Source organism: Colobus angolensis, unplaced genomic scaffold, assembly GCF_000951035.1.
Source record: "Colobus angolensis palliatus isolate OR3802 unplaced genomic scaffold, Cang.pa_1.0 Scaffold269, whole genome shotgun sequence".
NCBI classification, from domain to species: Eukaryota; Metazoa; Chordata; class Mammalia; order Primates; family Cercopithecidae; genus Colobus; species Colobus angolensis.
In genome coordinates, this window is record NW_012115921.1 from 1,862,401 (window position 1) to 1,883,935 (window position 21,535).

General features: G+C 38.1%; 1 protein-coding gene across 1 annotated transcript in view; it reads right to left on the minus strand.

The window, feature by feature from the left end:
• SBF2 (SET binding factor 2) overlaps positions 1-21,535 on the minus strand; it is a 549,657-nt gene that overhangs the window by 446,678 nt on the left and 81,444 nt on the right. Inside the window, exon 2 of the mRNA XM_011947619.1 lies at positions 1,865-1,950. Coding sequence (XP_011803009.1) covers positions 1,865-1,950 — 86 coding nt within the window. The remainder of the gene's footprint in view (positions 1-1,864; positions 1,951-21,535) is intronic.

A 21,535-nucleotide genomic window follows, 5' to 3' on the forward strand; every position in this document is an offset into this window, starting at 1 on the left:
GAGAGACATTTACAGCACTTGAACATGGCAGTGTCTGTCATACAAAGAGAAAATATCCATTTACTAAGTAGTAAAATCAGTATGTTTCTCTCCCTTGCTACTGGAGAAACAAGAGAGGCATCATAGGTATCTATTCTCTTGGCTTTCAAAACAATATTATCCTTTCTCTGTCCTAGCTAAATAGCTATGCCAATCCATGATTTCTCTCTCCCTCTATGATGTCTGCTGTTCTTGAAACTCTGAAGGTGAATCACTGCTCATACTGTTAAGTTGGAATAGTTTATATCTCTCCCACTTTGATGTGAATGGAGGTAGGAACCCACAAAAAGTTCTAACAGGTCCCCAGCACCAAAAATTTCCCCTCAATCACACTAAAAGGGACACTGAAACAGGGTTTAAAAGCTTTTATAGAACAAATGCCTGGTTATTCACACTGTAAGGCCAAGTACTGGTATTTGCAGGCATATGGGGAAAAAGAGAAAGGAATACAAAGGCTCTCCAAAAAGCCATTTTCTTTGGATCCTCACATTCCTTCCCCATTTTTAATGCCAAAATTCAAGATTTACCCCCTCTGTAGGCCTACAGAACCCTCAGCTTTCTCTACATGGCTGAGTTATAACAATCAAAACTAAGGACTTAACAACGTGTCTTTAATTTTCAGTGAAGCAAAATTGGACAGCTATTAGCTAGGATGAGAAAATTTAAAATTTTCAATACAAAATATCTAAGAGATATTTCCGATCCATGCCAACAAGAGAATGAACAATTGTTCCTGTGGGTAAGGTGCGGAAGATGCTGAACAAACAGCAACAATACTAATTAAACAACCGGACAACTCATTTATGGAAGACATTGTTCTAAGCATTTTATGTGTATTTTTTCCACTTTATCTTTACAACAACCTATGAGATTGATGTAACAATTATTCTCATTTTATAGATAAGTATTCTGCTGGCTCAAAGTAGTTGAGTAACTTGTCAAAAGTCATACCATGCAGCTGAGATTTTAACCTAGGCACTCTGCTCCAGAGCCTGCACTCTTAAGTATCATATTATACCAAATGTCCTCTCAACAGGACTGCCTTGAAGACACTGCTTCTATGTGTGTGTGTGCGTATCCATAAACACAATATAAATAAGTACACACACACCCCGCAGGAAATTCAGAGAACCAAACTTCACAGACATATATTGCAAAGTACTTTAGTAATCACCTTTCTAGTCCCTCATTTTACTACCATGGATCCACCACTAGATAGAATATCTTGGGCAGCATAAATTATATTCAATTAATAAATTCCTTTAAAATGGCTAACCACAACAACAACAACAAAAGGAGCTGAACTGCACTATTATAAAATAACCTTCAGACCTTGTAGCTAAAAACAAAAGAAATCTAATTTGTGATTTTAAGATCAAATTCAAACCATGACTGGTTAACATTAAACAAACTTTTGGTATTTTATTTATCTGTGTTTTTTTGTTTCGTTTTTACTAAGACAATAACCTGGACATTTTCAGGAAAAAAAATACATATGTGTATCCCTGAAGTTACTGGGCTACGACTTTTACTAAAGAATCAGTGGAATTTTTCTGCTTCTGAGTATATGAAAATCATCAATTTCATCTTTAATATTACAAATTTAAATGAGAAAAAGAAGAGCAAAATAGGCATTCTAGAATTAATATATTCAAAGATGACTGTACTTGAGGGACTAGGAGGGAAGATAATTATTTCTAGTACTGTAATACTTACAATTAAATTATCAAATTACTTAACAGCAAATGTAACATAAATGTAAAAATCAATGTGACAAAAAAGAAAAATAACATTGTAAACATGCAAAAATACAACCACCACTTACCAACTCAATTCCCTGTGGAAAAGGTGTATCATCCCAGTCCTTCTGTGGAAATCTCTGGATTATTTTCCCTAGACCTTCTCCTGACCCTGTTAATAAAACCAAAGTGAATCAGTTATGGGATACTAAAAAATACAAATACTCATTCTACTCTTACTTATTTCTAAATGAATATTTGGTAAATAAGTTAATAAACTGATTAAACATTTTCAAGTTTTAAAAAACATGTAAGTATGCATCATCTAAACATTACACAGTCGGACCTCCATATCCATGGGTTTTGCATCTGCAGGAGACACCCAACCATGAAATGAAAATATTTGGGATGAAAAAAATAAAATTAACAATGCAACAATTTAAAAATGCAAATCTTAAAAATACAGTATAACAAATATTTCTACACCATATTCATTGTATTAGGTATTATAAGTAATCAATAAATTATTTAGAGTATATAGGAAAATATGCGTAGGTTACATGCAAATACCACACCATTTTATATAAGGAACTTGAGCATCCATGGATTTTAGTATCCGTGAGGGTTCTGAAATAACAGGCAATCTCTAGTCTATGAACCTTTTTTTTTTTTTTTTTTGAGGCAGAGTCTTGCTCTGTTGCCTAGGCTGGAGTGCAGTCGTATGATCTTGGCTCACTGAAACCTCTGCCTCCCGAGTTCAAGCGATTCTCCTGGCTTAGCCTCCTGAGTAGCTGGGATTACAGGCACCCACCACCATGCCCAGCTAATTTTTGTATTTTTAGTAGAGACGGGGTTTCACTATGTTGGCCAGACTGGTCTTGAACTCCTGACCTCAAGTGGTCCACCTGCCCTGGCCTCCGAAAGTGCTGGGATTACAGGTGTGAGCCACTGCACCCGGCCACTATTCTATAAGATTGACTGATACATATGAAAAGCCAAAAAACACTAGCCAGAGGCACTGAAATCTAGAGTCTCTACCACATTATGGGAGTAACCACCCTTTGGCCCCAATAAGGAAATTAATCCCAAATTGAAATTTAACAAGAACTTTTCTATGGAGATGAAATAATTTTAAGTAACAAACGAAACGGCACCACTAGCACTAAGTTTCAGTTATGGGCTACAAGTACTGCTACTGGTTAAAGTTTTTGAGGCTGGCCTGGGAACCTGACCATTGTTTAGGCAGGATTTCCCAACATCAGCACTACTGACATTTGGGGATGGATACTTCTTTGCGGGGATGGGGATTGTCCTGTGCCTTGTAGGATGTTTAGCAGTATTCCTAGTCTCAATTCCTAGATTCCAGTAGCACCCCCTACCACCAAGTTGTTACAACGAAAAATGTCCCCAGACGTTACCAAATGTTCCCTGGGTTGAAAACCACAGATGTCTATCACTATTGTTATAAAATTATCCTGTGACAACGAAGAAGGAATCAACTTATCACTGAACTTTGGGGATGTAATTTGTGAGTAAATTGGGGCTGGAAGGTACATGTTAAATCTAAACTAATTCTTGCTACAGTTTTTTAAGATCTTCATGTTGCTTGCATATTTCTACATGTTGTCCTAGTTCATATGAAATGAAGGCAACAATATTCTGATTATTTGTTTTGCATATCTAACTTGAGGAAGTCTGCACAACGAATTCATTTTGTTAATGTACTTTAAAAATCATCCACTATGATTTCTCAACCTCATCTCTATGAATGCAGCTTCTCCCTTGCCCCTCACCTAAACTGCAACCAATTTATGACCAAATTTCTATGTTTAAAATGTAAATGGAAAGTTCACTTTCCTGACATTCACTTTACTGACCAACTCAGAACTGTATTCTGAAATGAGGTCTAACCAAAATCCATTTGAAAAAGACAAAATAAAAATATTCTCAATTAAAATTAATAATTGCTACAGTACGGTAACTTATCGGTCTCTTGTCATAGGGGAATGAAGGATTTTGTTAAGACTAAACCAACTTTTTATCATAGTCACTCATTCTTCAAAATCTACCTCAAGCATCATCACTTACGACATCCCAAGCAGAGTTAATGAAACAAATTGCTAGGTGGTGGAGGTACACAAATGAAAAAGACATAGTCCCTACCCTAAAGAGACTCATAATCAATTTAGGGAAACAAACAAATGAACCGATAATTTCAGTTATGTTATGGGGTAAGCTCAATCAGTGATAGAAAGACCATACAAAACTTTCTGGAAGAAATGACAGCAAGCTTGCTTTCTTTCAGTAACCAACTTGTTTCCCCAAGCACCTGGCATACTGAATTCCTGGCAGATAGTCTATACTAAGTAAAATGTTTACTTTAATAAATTCATTGGCACTGACTGAAATTGTTAAGTTTATTCCTCCCTTCTTTTTAAAGAGATAAATTAATGTACTTATTCTATCATGTTTAACCATGTCCCTATATTGTTTATTCAGCTCTGAAAACCATACCTAATGTATTTTAGGTTCAAGAAATATTTATCATATTAATTTTTTTTTTGGACAGGGTCTCCCTCTGTTGCCTAGACTGGAGTACAGTGGCAAAATCATGGCTCACTGCAGCCTTGACCTCCCAGACTCAAGCGATCCTCCTACCTCAGCCTCCAAGTAGCTGGGACTACAGGTGCAGACCACCTCAACCAGCTAATTTTCATATTTTTTTGTAGAGACAGGGTTTCGCCACATTGCCCAAGTTTGTCTTGAACTTGACCTCCCAGACTCAAGCAATCCACCCACCTCAGAATCCCAAAGTGCTAGGATTATAGTGTAAGCCACCGCACCCAGCCCAATCACATTAACTCTTACTAATTATAAAAGTAATGTTAAGTGCAGAAAGAATTTTAAATACATAAAAATATAAAGAAGAAATCACCCATAATCCCACACTTGGAGACAATTATTATCAACATTTTGGACTATCCATTTATTCCTAGGTTTTCTTGCATAAATACATATGTTTTTCCTACAGAATGAATACCACACTAAACCTAACTTTATATACTGGGTTATTAGCTAATATTTTACAAAGGGCCTTTGATGTTGTTGAACATACGTTTTCTAGTTTCTCACTATTATAAATAATACTACAATAAACGTCTTTATTTACAAATCTTTATCCTCATCTCACTTTTCCTGAAAAAATACTCTTTTCCAGATTCTACCTCTAGTAAACTGTGGCAGCACTGTAGCATCTGTCAGCAAATGTCTGAGGCATTCTGACAATACTTCTTCCTTTTACATGAAGCTAGAATTGGTGTGTATTCCTCATAAGAAAAGAACCTAAATGAGACCACACTACTCTAAGAGGCACTTTGATAGATAGAGTTCTTTCAAAGTAGTAGAGGATCTGGAAACAATTACAGTCATACTTGGGAGATACTGAAGGTTTGGTTCCAGTCCACAGCAATAAAGTGAATATTGCAATAATGTGAGTCACACAAATCTTTTGGTTTCTCAGTGCATATAAAAGTTATGTTTACACTATAGTCTATTAAGTGTGCAACAGCATTATGTCTAAAATATGTACATGCTTTAATTTAAAAATGCTTTATTGCTAAAAACTGCTAACAATCATGTGAGGCTTTAGCCAGTTTTAATCTTTTTGCTGGTAGAATGTCTTGCTTCGATGTTGATGGCTGCTAACTGATCAGGGTGGTGGCTGCGGCAATTACTGAAAATAAGACAACAGTGAAGTGTGCCATATCGATTGACACTTTCCTTCACAAAAAATTTATCCACAGCATGCAATGCTGTTTGATGGCATTTTACCTACAGCACAACTTCTCTCAAAAATTGAAATCATTCCTCTCAAACCCTGCTGCTGCTTTATCAACTAAATTGATGTAATATCCTAAATCCTTTGTCATTTCAACAAAATTCACAGCATCTTCTCCAAAAGTAGATTCCATTTCAATAAACCACTTTCTTTGCTTATCCATATGAAGTAAATCTTCATCTGTTAAAGGTTTTATCGTGAGATTGTAGCAATTCAGTCACATCTTCAGGCTCTACTTCTAATGCTAGTTATTTTGCTATTTCTACCACATCTACAGTTCCTTTCCCCCACTAAAGTCTTGAATCCCTCAAGGTCATCCATAAGGGTTGGAATCAACTTCTTCTAAGCTCCTGGTTAATAGGTTCATATTTTTACCTTCTCCCATGAATTATGAATGTTATAATGGCATCTAGAATGGTGAATCCTTTCCACAAGGCTTTCAGTTTAATTTGCCCAGATTCAATCAGAGGAATCACTATCTATGGCAGCCACAGGCTTATGAAATGTATTTCTTAAATAGTAAAACTTGAAAGTCAAAATGACTCTTGATCCATGGGCTGCAGAATAGATGCTGTGTTAGCAGGCATGAAAACAACATTGATCTCCCTATACACGTCCATCAGAGCTCTTATGTTACCAGGTGCACTGTCAATGAGCAGTAATATTTTGAGAGGAATATTTTTATGAGCAGTAGGTCTCAACAGTGCACTTAAAATATTCAATAAACCATGGTATAAATAGATGTGCTGTCATCCAGGCATTGTTGTTCCATTTAGAGAGCAGATAGTAGATGTAGCATAATTCTTAAAGGCACTGGAATTTTCAGAATAGTAAATGAGAAATAGTTTTAATTTGAAGTCACGAGCAGCATTAGCTGCTAAAAAGACAGTAAGCCTGTTCTTTGAAGCTTTGAAGTCAAGCATTTACTTCTGCTTTCCAGCTATGAAAATCCTAGATGGCATCTTCTTCCAATAGAGCCTGTTTCGTCTACATTGTGGTTGTAGTGTGGCTGCCCTCATCATCTTAGCTAGATCTTCTGCATAACTTCAGCAGCTTCTACATAAGCACTTGCTGCTTCACCTTGCACTTTCACATTATAGAGACAGCTTCTTTCCTTAAACCTCATGAACCAACCTCCAGCTTCAAACTTCTTTTGCAGCTTTCTCAACTTTCTCAGCCTACACAGAATTGAAGAGAGTTGGGGCCTTGTGCTCAGGATTAGGCTTTGTCTTAAGAAAATGGTGTGGCTAATTTCATCTATCCAAGCCACTCAGACTCCATATCAGTAATAATGCTGTCTCATTTTCTTATCATTTGCATTCACAACTTGGCTGTTTGGTACAAGAGGCCTAGCTTTTGGCTTATCTTGGCTTTTGACATGTCTTCCTCACTAAATGTAATCATTTCTAGATTATGATTTGAAGTGAGAGACATGCAACTCTTCCTTTCACTTGACCACTTAAAGGCCATCGTAAAGTCATCAACTAACCTAATTTCAATACTAGCGTGCCTCAGGGAATAGACAGGCCTGAGGAGAGGAAGAGAGATGATGGAATGGCTGGTCAGTGGTACAGTCAGAATACATAATTCATTTATGGATTAAATTTGCCACTTTCATGGTAGTTCGTGACATGCCAAAACAAAACACTAATATCAAAGATCACTGATCACGTATCACCAAAATACATATAATGGAAAAGCTTGAAAACTGGCGAGGATTACCAAAATGCGACACAGAGACACAAAGTGAGCCCAAGCTGTTGGCAAAATGGAGCTGACAGACTTGTTCAACATTGGGTTGCCACAAATCTTCAATTTGTTTAAAAAAAAAAAAAAAAACCCACCCACAATATCTGTAAGGCAAAATAAATAATAATAAATAACAAGCAAAGAATAAAACAAAGTATATCTGTCTATAAAAAGGAGTTTTAGTCAGAAAATTTTAAGCAAAAAGTAAAGCAAGGTGCGCTGGCTCACACCTGTAATCCCAGGGATTTAGGAGGCCCAGGAGTGAGGAGGCGAGAAGTTTGAGACCAGCCTGGGCAACGTATTGAGACCCCATCTCTACAAAAATTAGCTGCAAATGGTGGTACAAACCTGTAGTCCCAGCTACTCGAGACTCAATTGAAACTCTTGTGCACTGTTGGTAGGAATGTCAAATGGTGGGCCTGCTATGGAAAATATGGAATATGGAGGTATGGAGTATGAAGGCTTCTCAAAAAATTAAAAATAGAACTATCATATATTCCAACAATCCCACTTCTGGGTATATTTCCAAAGGAATTAAAAGCAGGATGTTAGTCAGGCATAGGGGCATGCTACTATAATCCCAGCAATTTGGGAGTCTGAGGCAGGAAGACTGCTTGAGCCCAGGAGTTGTCAAAACTGAGAAATTAACATTTATCTGCATTTTGATTGTGACCTATCATGTGAGGTTTTATATACATATGAAACAGGGTTAAGGACATGGACTCAGGATCCAGATTACCTATACTCTAGTCCAGTTTCACCTTTTCTTTACCCTGGGAAAATTACATTACTTCTCTGTGCTTCATTTTTCCCCATACAAAAAATGAAGATACTATTACCTAACTCTTAGAGCTCTTGTGGGGAAGAATTTAAGTTAATGTGCATGTAAAATATATACCAGTATGAGCACGTGCATGCTTCTCAGAATAGCACTCCAACCTGAACATAAGAGTTGAGATTACTGAGCTGGTCTGAATAATACAGTGTAGAGAAGAAAACTATTACTGTTCTAGACAACTATGTTATTAACAATGAAGAATGGTGTTACATAAGGTCTCCTGGTGGCCACAGGACTCTTGATTTACTGCAGTTATTTTTGAATGAAACATGTAAATCCCTTTTTAAAACATATTTAATGCTGTTGGGTACCTGTACAAAAGATTTTTCAGACTCAAGTTTTATACCTGTAAAATTTCTTTAGTCAGCTCAATACATGCATTTTTTGGATCCTATGACAGTTACCCAGTGTATTTATATCCATTTTTTATTTAATTAACTTACTCTTTTTTAGTTACAGATACATACTACAAAATGCAACCATTTTAAATTAACAGTCTGATATATATTGACAAACTCTCAATAAAAACAATTGCAGTAGAATAAAAACAAAAATGGAGAAAATGGAAATTAATTAAGCTATATTAAAATATTGCTTAAGGAGTTCCTCCAGAAAATATTTCCCCAAAGAATTCATCAATATTGGCCTAAGTCTAATTATAATTTCCCAATAATAATCAAAATTTCCTCAGGATAAAAGTCTTAGTCAAAACATGCTATATACACACATTACTGACACTGGCACCAGTGCTTCTATTCCATTCTATCCTAGAACAATCTGCTTGGAACTTCAGTATTGTAACCTGGCACCTGTTCTTCCTTCTCCTTCATTAAGAATATCATCTCAGAAGAAATGGATAAAGCAAAAGCAAAAGCACAACACCAGAAAATCAGACTTTTGGGTATATGTATTGATTTACTCATTTTAATACAATAGAAGCTGATCTAAAGAAATTTGTTCAAAGATAGAACTAAGATGAAAGCCATATTCAACTTGCAAGTCCCAAGTTTCCCATTTGTGATTTGGAAAATCTGCTTTTGAGCAAATGATATTTTTTTAAAATATTATTTTCATGTTCTCTAGAAGAGCTGTGTTATAATTCCAAGACAGCCAGAAAATCAAAGTTCACCAAAATAAATAGATCTAATTGTGCCAGTATAGACCAACTTTCAAAAGATAAGGAAAATACAAGCTGTTCATTCACTGAAAAGAAAGCATGCAGGAAATCATTCTACAAAAGGCTTTCGTATTTGATCCATTTAGCATTTAATGAGAGAAGTCTGTTTATTTCAACTGACATAAGCCTTTTTTGTGGTTATTTAAAAATTTAGGTAGGAATGTAATGTGAGTTTCTGATTGTCCAGTACAATCTCCTATTATTCAAAAGGTTTATTTGGAACACACAAGCTATTTTTTCCAGACTTAAACTTAGCAAAGAGCTCACAGGCTTTTACAGAAGTGAAAAAGAATGCATTTTTACTGACTCACACCTGTAATCCCAACACTTTGGGAGGTCAAGGCAGGCAGATCACTTGAGGTCAGGAGTTCGAGACCAGCCTGGCCAACAAAGTGAAACCCCGTCTCTACTAAAAATATAAGCACTGGGTGACAGAACGAGACTTCGTCTCAAAAAAAAAAAAATGCATTTTTAAGTTGACGAGAATACATAATGAACAAGGTATGTCACTAAAAATAATAAATAAACAGCCGCTACAGTTTTAATCCTTATAAATTCACAGTTCATTGAGAATGTATAAATCTAGCAATTTAGAGAATGTCAAGATTAAGAAAAACTGAGAAATGAATACAAACTGAAATTAAAACTAAACATATGATCTAGTATTTTGATGCAATTCTTCAGACTGTGTCATTTTACTGAATTAAATAAAATGTCTTCTTTAACAGCAATGAAGAAAGAATGGTTCGCAGTCTGGAATGCTGCGAAAACTATATGGTTGTATATCAACATTTAAGAAAAGAAAGTCTTATCAAGTCCCTTCTCCAAATATGCATGGAATGTGTTTCCACCCCCAGCATCATTCACAGTCATTCTAGTAGTTCAAACTCTCATTATCTTCACCTGGATAACAGCAGCAGCCTCATCATCTCCCTGCTTCCTATTTCACTTCACTCATAGTCATGCTAAAGTTTCTGGCAGTCTAGAAATAAGCTCTGCAAAACCGAATTTCTTCACACTAACTTCTCTGATCAAAATAATTCAGTAATTCTTCCACTAGCTACATAATAAAATAGTCCAAAATTGGCCGGACGCAGGGGCTCATGCCTATAATCCCAGCACTTTGGGAGGCCGAGGAGGGCAGATCACGAGGTCAGGAGATTGAGACCATCCTGGCTAACACAGTGAAATCCAGTCTCTACTAAAAATACGAAAAAAAAAGAATTAGCTGGGTGTGGTGGCGGGTGCCTGTAGTCCCAGCTACTCTGGAGGCTTAGGCAGGAGAATGGCGTGAACCCAGGAGGTGGAGCTTGCAGTGAGCCGCAATCGTGCCACTGCACTCCAGCCTGGGCAACAGAGTGAGACTCCGTCTCAAAAAAAAAAAAAAAAATTGTCCAAAATCATTACCTTAGGGACTTCTACTTCATCCAAGGTAAAGTAACAAGGTCTGAATTTACCCTCCAACCTACAACAACTAAAAAACCAAACTCTACAAAACAATGGTTTTCAGACACCTGACATCAGGCAATAGAGGACAATGAACCCAGAGAGAAAGAAAACAAATTATATGAGCCCTATAAAGGCCCCAGCTTACTTCTTGGTAAGAGCTTCCATGCAGGATCTGGATGCTTAGCTGGGGTTGGGGGTGGGAAAGGGGTGCAGTTTCTAGACTGCAGTCCAATCAAAGAAAATCCAGGAGAAGTCCTGGTGAAACTGAAGCAATTGATTTGGGAATCCAGGGAACTCAGAGAAGTTAGAGTTCACAGAGTATCAAAGGGAAGAGAGATTAACAGGGAGAAAGAAGTTCAGAGACCTGCAGAAGGCTGAATGAAGCACATGAAAGGAACAGAAAGGACAATCCCTAGAAATTACACAAGGCCAGGGACTGTTTTTGTTCCCAACAGCCAAAAGGAAAAAAGCTTGCATAATTCACCAGGCATCAGGCAGAGAACCCAGAGGGTATTGCCTCAGTGTGAAAAATTAACCCTAGATAAAATGCTGCTGTAGACCTACCTAACAAAGCTGGAAAACGAGCCTCAAAAAGATCAAACTATTTCCAGGTGACTTAATTACATCTCAGAACGAAGTTCAAGAATATTTACAGGAACACAGAAATAGCCAGCAATCAAGAAAGTAAAATTCACAACTCTAACATGCAAACAAAAATCACTAGACATGAAAAGAAGCAGAAAAGTATGGGCCACAAAAAGGGAAAAAAATCAATCAACTGAAATAGACTCCAAAATGATGCAGGTATTAATTAGTAGATAAAGATATTCTAAATTACCATTATGTTGCATATTTTCAGGAATATAAATGTAAAAAATATATTGGATATAGCTAATGAATTAGACACTACAAGGAAAAAAGGGTTAATGAAGTTATAGTGATAGAAACTTCCAAAATGAAACAGAGAAACAGACTGGGAAAAAGACAAAAAAACAAAAACAGAGCTGTGGAACAATTTCTAGTGGCCTAATATGCATGTAACAGGAGTCAGGAGTCCCAGAATGGAATGGAGGGGATGGAGATATATCTGAAGTAATAATGGCCAAATTTAATGAAATTTGACTTTTCCAAATTTGATGAAAACTATAAACACACTGATCATAGAAGCTCATCAAATCCCAAACATGAAGAACACACAGAACTCACAAAGGCATATCAACATAAATTACTTAGATATGCAGATAAATATCTAAAAACAGTTGGAGAACAACAATACATTGTGCAGAGTAACAAATAAAAGAAGGAGAGCAGACTTCTCATTATAAACAGTACAAGCTAGAATACAATGGAGCCACATCTTTAAAATACTGAAAGGAAAAAAAAAAATCAACCCAACATTTTATACCCAGAGAAAATATCCTTCAAAAAAAAGTTGAGTATAGCCATACAATCGAATATTGTTCGAACATAAAAAGGAATGAAAGTTGGCTGCAGTGGCTCACGCCTGTAATCCCAACACTTTGGGAGGCCGAGGCAGGCGGATCACGAGGTCAAGAGATTGAGACCATCGTGGCCAACATGTTAAAACCCTGTCTCCACTAAAAACACAAAAATTAGCTGGGTGTGGTGGCATGTGCCTGTAGTCCCAGCTACTCAGGAGGCTGAGGCAGGAGAATCGCATGAACCCAGGAGGCGGAGGTTGCAGTGAGCCACGATCACACTACTACACTCCAGCGTGGGCAACAGAGCAAGACTCCATCTCAAAAAAAAAAATAAAAGAAAAAAAAGGAATGAAGTACCGATACATGCTACATATCATGGATAATCCTTGAAAACCGTATGCTAATTGAAAGAAACCAAACACAAAAGGCTACATATTGTATGAGTCAATTTATAGGAAATGCCCAGAAAAGTCAAATTCAAAGAGACAGAAAGTAAATTCATGGCTAACAAGGGCTTAAGGGGATAAAGGGAGTGACTGCTAATGAATATAGGGTTTCTTTGGGGTGATGAAATATTTTAAGTAAATAGTGGTGATGTCGCACGTTCCCACTTGCATGTGGAAGCTGAACGATGAGAACACATGGACATAGGGAGGGGAACAACACACACTGGGGCCTGTTGCGGGGAGGTGGGAGCGGGGAGGGAGAGTATTAGGATAAACAGCTAATGCATGTGGGGTTTAATATGTAGGTGACAGGATGACAGGTGCAGCAAATCACCATGGCACATGTTTACCTATGTAACAAACCTGCGCGTCCTGCACATGTATCCCAGAACTTAAAATAAAGTTTAAAATAAATAAACAAATAAATAAATAGTGGTAATGGCCGCACAACTCTTTGAATATACTAAAACCACTGCATTTTACATTTTAAAAGGATGAATTTTATGGTATGTAAATTATATCTCAATAAAGGATTTTCTTTAATGAATCTCTGATCAGACACAATGGTACAGACTCCTTTCTTCTTGCTCTTCCCCACTAAGTATAAGCCTATAAATAACACATGAGGCAACCAAAGGAGAACTCTGAAAGGTGGTAAGAGGAAAGTAAACTGTTTTGTAACCGTAGAATTGAAGGAACAACACAATGGCAGGACATCTTACATATCTCTACCAAACAGAAGAAGCCAACCCAGGCCTAGCATGTCCCAGTCCCCAAGCTAACAACAGAAGGCAGCCAAGGTAGGCTCTCTCATCTCCCAGATCAAATAGAAGTTCCACTAACCACACAGGGAAAGCCCAGAACCATGAGCAGGGGCTAAACAGTCACAATGATAATAAGCAGTCAGGGAAAGCACTTTCCTTCACTCCTGGCCCTGACTCCCTTCCCCCCAAAGAGAGATACTGGTGAGTAGGCATCACCAGCAAGAGAGACCCCATCACAATAAGCAGGCTGGCCTGGGAAGCCTTTATCCCCACAGGCCTGAGGCTCTCCTACACAACCAAGAGATATTGAGGTGTCCAGCCAGCACCAGCAAGAGGTATCTCGCTGTATCAAGTGACCTCGGCAGACATTTTGTTTCTATGGGGTTAAGAATTCCCTCCCCAATCCAGAAACACTGGGGTAGTCAGAGGACACCAGTAAGAGGGACTCGACCATGACAAGCAGTCTGGCCCAGGGAGCCTCTTTGTCTTCATGAGTCAGAATCTCTCATGTACTCCCCAGTGACATGAGGGCAGTGAAATGGCACCAATAGCGAACATCATGCCACAAAAAGTAGCCTGGTCCAGCAAAACCTCTTTGTCCCTGTAGCCTGAGAGTACCCTCCCCCACCAAGAGACATCACACAGCTCAGCCTGTGGAATGCTTTCGGCCAGCTCAGGCAGCACCAGTGGGAGCTCTAGTGCTGCCTGAGGTGACAGAAAGGGCTTTATTTAATGGCCCCAGCATTAAACAAACAAACAAAACCAAATAACCAAGAAAATCAAAATAACACTGGAAAGGCTCTGAAAATTAAACTGCCACTGGAACAACAGCCTACAAAATTAGACTATGGTCTACACACTAACTCTAAACACAAAAACTAACAGCCAAAATGTCCAGGATATAGTAAAAAAGCACCCATCACACCAAGAACCAGAAAAGATCACAACTTGAATGACAAAAAGACAATTAACTGATGCCAACACAGACATGAATCAGATGTCAGAATTATCTGTAAAGATTTTAAAGCAGCTACCTTAAAAATACATCAAATCATAAATTATCTTGAAACAAATGAAAAATAGAAATATCAGCACAGAAATGTGTTATAAATCAAACAGAAATTATAAAACTAAAAAATAAAATATCCAAAATTAAAATCTCACAGGATGGTTTCAATAGTAGAGTGAAAATGGCATATAGCATAGAATCAGTGAACTTGAGGTGAAATCAGTAGAATTTACCCAATCTGAACAACAGAGAGAAAATAAATTAAAATATAAAGAAAAGAACATTGGGGACCCACGGGAGATCCATAGACCATAACAAAAGATCCACTATTCATATCACTGGAGTCCCAGAAAAGAGAAGAGGAAGAGGGAAACTAAAAGAATATTCAAAGAAATAATGGCTAAAACACTCCCAAATTTGGTGAAGCACCAAACATATTCAAAAAGTTGAGTGAATCTCATACTGGCTAAACTCAAAGAAATCTACATTAAGATACATTATAATTAAACATCTGAAAATTAAAAACAAAGAAGTCTTGAAAGAAGCCAGAGAGAAACATTTTACCTACAGGAAAACACCAATTCAAATGAAGATTGGCTGAAGGAAGCTGTTTAAACAGAAAAGAAATTATAAAAGAAGCAACACTGGAGCATCAGAGGCAAAACAAAAATGCAAATCCAAGTCATCCTCAGTCTACTACCCAAACACTTCTCCAGTCCAATAGCTGGTGTCCTGATGTCAATGGGCTCTAAACCTCTTCCCAGGGCAATATTCTTCACCCTTATTCCAACAGTCTTTAAGATTGCTTAAAACTTCTCTGTCCTTGAAGCTTACTGCTTGCCTGATCTGCAACCTTTAGTTGCCAGGATAGGGTGAGGAGGGACCAGAAGGCACTGTCAGAATTGACTCTTTTTTTCAACACAAAACTTAATCTGAGTATGACCCTAACAGAGAAGTTGAGTCCTAGGGCCCTCTCTCCTAGTATTTCCTTTTCTATGAGAAAAAAATACATCATACAAGGGCAAGCCCAAAGGCACAATAATTAATATTTGTTCTCACTGTAACAAATGGAAAACAAGCTCAACCCTCTCTCACAAGCAGTTATTTAACCACTTAAAGAAAACTACTGTGTCTTATCAAAGGTAAATATGATGTCCATTTCCCTTATCTTCTGAGTACAAGGGCCTATTAAAACACCACTACATTAAAGCTATCAACAGTAATTATGAATAAACAAAAATAACCTAAAATATAAATACCTTCCCATGGTTGATATCCTCAAACTAATCTAAGAAAGTCCTCAAGAAAAACACTGCCATGTTTCTAAAAGAATACTACATTGGTAATCAGGAGACCTGAGGCTTATCTTAGCTCTGTCACTAAGTGGTGACCTTAAGCAAATCCCCTAACTTCTCTGAGCCTTGGTCTCCCACCTGTAAAGTGATCTTAGGTCCCTCCTGGCTCTAAACTTCTAGGCATGGTAAACCAACAAAAAATGTGAAATACATACATCTGCCACTAGATGGCATAACACTAATATTGCTGATCTGAAAGGCAGCCCAAAATCTCCTCCAAGATAGATTACCTTAAGAAAACTACACCAGTTTAAATTATGCCAATTTAAACTAAGCCTCAGTAACTCGTCTGCTGGCAAAGAACTCCCGGCTACTTCATAAACACTTTTATTTTGTATGATGTAGAATGAGAAACCTCTTTCTGAACTAGTTACAGTTATCATGAACCAAACTAAAAATTTACGAAGACATGCTTATTATATAAATCTGAGAAAATAAGTTTACAACAAAGGATGGGGTGAAGGAGGTCGCAAAGATATGGGGCAGGAAAGAACAGGTGGAGGGACAGAAGGGAGAAAAAAAAAAGAAGCTGTTTTTTGGCAATTTCTGCAGTATTATCTATGCCTATCAATGTATTATAAAAATGTATTACCATTGTACCACAGAATATTTAGCCTCCCTTGACAATTCAGCAGAGAAAACACTGTCACATTAAAATTTCAGACAAATTTCTTGGAACCAGCTTTAAAAATATTAATATATTGGTAGTATCTATAAAACATTGATCCTTTCAGAATAAAAAGACAACTGAAAATTTAAAACACAATTCTCTACTATGACTTAACTATCACTTTCACTATGTTTAAGTTATATTTACATTTTCCTCCAATTGAAGATAAGACTGGTACATAGCAAGTGCTTAGTTTTAGCAGATTTTTTAAATACCTTTTTAAACTAGGGAGGAAAGTTATCGATTGAAAAACAGCAATCGTTAATCTTCCTTAAACAAGAAATTCGTATCTGTTGCATAATGCAACTGGTCATGATACACATAAATTTCTCATTAAAACTCATTCAATGTGTCCCTATCAACGTATTCCCTAACCCTAAGTCAATAAAGGAGAAGATACAAAAATCCTTAGTTCTCCAGCAACCTGTGCCTTCAAAATCAATTAGGCCTTTCTCGTTACAGAAATACAGGTGACAAATTTCTTCTTCCCAAATACAGTTTAAACATGTCCCGGTGTACAATGCTCTCCTTTCCACAAATTTCTGTTTTTTTTTCCCATCTCTAACTTCCTATCTGCAACTCAAAGTTCACCTTGGAGCATCTACAGCACGGATAATCAAAGTCGTGTGTTTTCTGCTCAACTCTTCTCAAATGCAAACTTCCTATCCTGCAAAAAGAATTACAGTTTATCTGTCCAAACAAGTTATGAGGCTGGTTATAACATACTTTACTACCAGCTGTTTTCCTTAACATTTCAATCTCCTGAAGACAATCATTTCCTTCTCCTAACACATAAAACAGAGTATTTCTCAAGCTCCCAATGCTGTTTGTACCCCCTATTAAGCATTTCTATAAACACAGCAAATGAATCATGACCAAATTGGGATTTTTCTATTATTTCTACAAAATCTGTATCTTCTCTCCCTCCATTCTGTATCTCAGAGAATGGCACGTTATCCATCTAAGCATTCAGTGTCTCCATTAGGATTATGTTCCTCTGTATATGACAGAAAACCTAAAACATTAATAGCTTAAACAAGATAAAAGTTTATTTCCTTTCATATAAAAGATGTCTCAAAGACAACATTCAGGATTAATGTCAGATCTATGGTCTCAAAGATCCAGCTTCTTCAGGTTCATCACTCCACCATCTACAGGTTTAGACCCTTGTTCTCATGGTTTAATATGTCTGCTGGAGCTCCAAACATCACATCCATGTTTCAAGTAGAAATCAAGAAGGAAGGAAGGAAGGAAGCTGGGCACAGTGGCTCATGCCTGTAATCCCAAGCACTTTGGGAGGCTGAAGCAGGAGGATCACTTGAGCCCAGGAGTTCCAGTCCAGCCTGGGCAACATGGCAAAACCCCATCTCTACAAAAATTAGCTGGGTGTGGTGGCGCACACCTGTGGTCCCAGCTACTCAGGAGGCTGAGGTGGCAGAATTGCTTGAGCCTACAAGGTCAACGCTGTAATGAGCCAAGATTGCTCCACTGCACTCCAGCCTAGGCAACAGAGCAAGACCCTATGCTCCCCTGCACAAAGAAAAAAAGAAGAAAAGAAAGAAGAAGAGGAGAAGAAGAAGAGGAGGGAGAGAAGAAGGAGAAGGAAGAGAAAAAGGAGGAAGGTATAGAATATTTTAAGGAGAATTTCTGGAAGAACAATTTCACTTACATATCACTTGCCAAAGCCTTGTCACATGACTACACCCAACAGCAAGGGAGTCTCTTAGTCTCTTAGACAACTGCCCTGCTAAAAAAAAAAGAGTTTTATTTCTAAAGGAGAAAAAAACAGTATTAGGAGGCAACTGGCCATTTCTACCGGAGTCTGCTCTTAGTCTGATAGGTGCCAACACATCATGTAGAACCATCTGTTAACCAAGAACACAGCAGACTGCCCAGGAATAAAACCATGGGTGTGGGGTTGTGAAAGGAACCACAGTATAGAAAGAGCCTCTTGTGGCCAGGCGCGGTAGCTCACACCTGTAATCTCAGCACTTTGGGAGGCCAAGGAGTTCGAGACCAGCCTGGCCAACATGGTGAAACCCCGTCTCTGCTAAAAGTACAAAAATTAACCGGATGTGGTGGCATGTGCCTGTAATCCCAGCTACTTGGGAGGCTAAGGCAGGAGAATCGTTTGAACCTGGCAGGCGGAGGTTGCAGTGAGCTGAGATTGCACTACTGCCCTCCAGCCTGGGTGACAAGAGCAAGACTCTGACTCTAAAAAATAAATAAATAAATAAATTTTAAAAAAAGAGCCTCTTGCTTGCTCAATGTACATGTGTTTTCAGTACTTCCATTTTGCCCAATCCCAGGTATATGGCTTCTATTTGATGATGTAATACTGCTATGCATGCTCATGTCACTGGTATCCAGTATTTAGAAATTTGTTCTCTATCACATATAACAACAAAGCCAGTAGCTTTTTCAGAGAAGATACAGTTAGCTCTAAAATGAAGGAGCCTTCACTGTGATTCTCCTCCTGTCAGAGCCTGCCACAAATTCCACATAGCAACCAGATGGCAGTCTTTATGGATTGTTGAGTCAAGAGGTTGGAGCAGTACACTTAAAATTTAGTATATCCTGACTTCAAACCCAGAGAGACCCACCAGTTACTGTACTTCTTTTTGGTAGCAATGAATATAAGATGCAGTAGTTTATCTTCCACTTTAGAAAGGACATCCCCATATATCCTAAAATACTGTTACCTCAGAAACTTCACTAAGGTGTCAAGTCCTCCAATTTTTTATGGACTTCATGTCCCATCATCAGCTGTGTTTTTAGCATCTTTACAAAGGATCTAAGCCACCTACTAGTTCACTATCATAATGTCCTATCAATCAGCATGACGTCATCACTATAGGGGACCAGGATGATGTACTGTGGGATAGTGAGATGAACAAAATCCCTACAGAGCCAAAATGCTGACCTAACCATGGAGGCAATATGATGACAGTGTACTGCATTGCTGGGTATTTCTGATGTTCTCTGTTAATTAGATACAGTAAGGCAGTTGATAGATCAATAGTTAACTACCAAGTGCCAGGTTCTGCTTCTAGAAAAGAGACCATATGTGGAACAAAAGATACAACTAGAGGGGTAGAAGAAGCTTATGATAATACATCATCATTCTCCAAAAGGTATCTATCTTCTGCATAGGTAAAACACAAGTCAGCAGGCTGAACCTTTCAAGCCTTTAATATGGCACTAATCTCTGAGATTCAGGATGTAAGACTGCTTTGGTAAAAAGAACTTCGGGGGGTTACACTTGGCTCTTCCTACCATAAAGTCCATTAACTCATGGATATGGGAACTAATTTGGGGATTCCTCCATTTGTTGAGCATATTTATTCCAAACATGCAGTAAGAAACAAGATATAACCACAGTACGAATTCATGGATTGTGAAATAATTTCAAGTCAAAGCTCCATTCATGCCTGATTTCCATAAGCTCCCATCTGCCTCATGGAGCACAATGGTATCCTCAGTCACTGGGAATTATCATTAGCTCAGGTTCCAATAACTCCTGAAAGGTTTGAGTATTTGCCTTCTGATGAACAGTTATGCTTGTAAATAACAAAAGACCCCTTTCTTTAGGGAAGGCTATGAAGAAAATTAATTGTGCTTACCCATGATATTATCACAAGATCCTTCCATAAAGGAAGGTATGCTGCCTCTTTTTTCTTCAAGGAGTTCTAGATCTGTAAAGTAATAAAGCTATAGGTATTAGACATTATGGAGACCTAAAATCAATCCTACATTCATTAGACCTAAAGTGTTCTGTTTTCATTTGTTTAGTTCCAGTATCTAGATCAAGACCTTAGTGAGCTACCCTTCCACGTCAGTCCTAGGAACCCCTTAATCAATTTGCATACTATATTAAGCAAGCCTATCTTGTGTCTGATGGTTACATTCTGTTACTTGCGGTCGGGCACGCTGGCTCACGCCTGTAATCCCAGTACTTTGGGATGCCAAGGCAGGCAGATCACAAGGTCAACAGATCGAGATCATCCTGGCCAACATGATGAAACCCCATCTCTACTAAAAATACAAAAATTAGCTGGCCGTGGTGGCATGTGCCTGTAGTCCCAGCTATTCAGGATGCTGAAGCAGGAGAATTGCTTGAACCTGGGAGGCAGAGATTGCAGTGAGCTGAGATTGTGCTACTGCACTCCAGTCTGGGGGACAGAGTGAGATGCTGTCTCAAAAAAAAAAAAAAAAAAAAAAAGTTCTGTTACTTGCCTCTGCCATTTCAGGATTCCACTATATTCAGAAAGCTCATTTTGTAGCAGTATCTCTTACATTCATGCCAAGGCCAGAGAAGACAGACACTAGAGTACTTTTTAAGGATGCCAGCGTTTCTCTCACTGTTGTATTTTCTTAAAGGTAGTAGAGAACACCTATCTTGGGGGATGTACTTACAGAGTAAGGAAGCCAGCTGCACAAAATAAATCCACCTCAACATTCCTAACTCCCCAAGTTTGCCATCTCAACTTTACTCAATGGAGGTCACTACCGAATCCACATTTCAGTCAAACAAGCAAGCAGACAATTAGAACCAGTCCTAGCTGCCTGAGCAAGAACCAAATCTAAAATCTGTCACAGATGAATCTACATTAATAGATTCAGCCCAAACTAAAATTAGATTTCTCCTTTCCTAGTCCAGCATCTCTTTGAATTTGATTTCATATCAATTGCATAGGTTTTTGCTAACATAAACTAGTAAAACTCTTGTAATTCTTTTGATGCATAAAACTTGTCTTTCATCATAAAGTTGGCCCCTTGAACTTCCTGGGATCTGACTCTAGCTATTGGTCTACAGGCCAGAAGGTGGTGGGAATGAGCTATCACTCAACAGCTATCACTCAACAAGCTGAAGTCATTACAGCATCTTTAAGGATCACTCAAAGGAAGAGGGGTTACTTCTGCTGGTGTCCGGAGCCGTGAGGCCCGGAAATTGCCGCGGCTTCTGTTGCTTAAGCTCCCTATCATCAGAGACAAGATGGCGTATTTCCGGGTTCTTCAT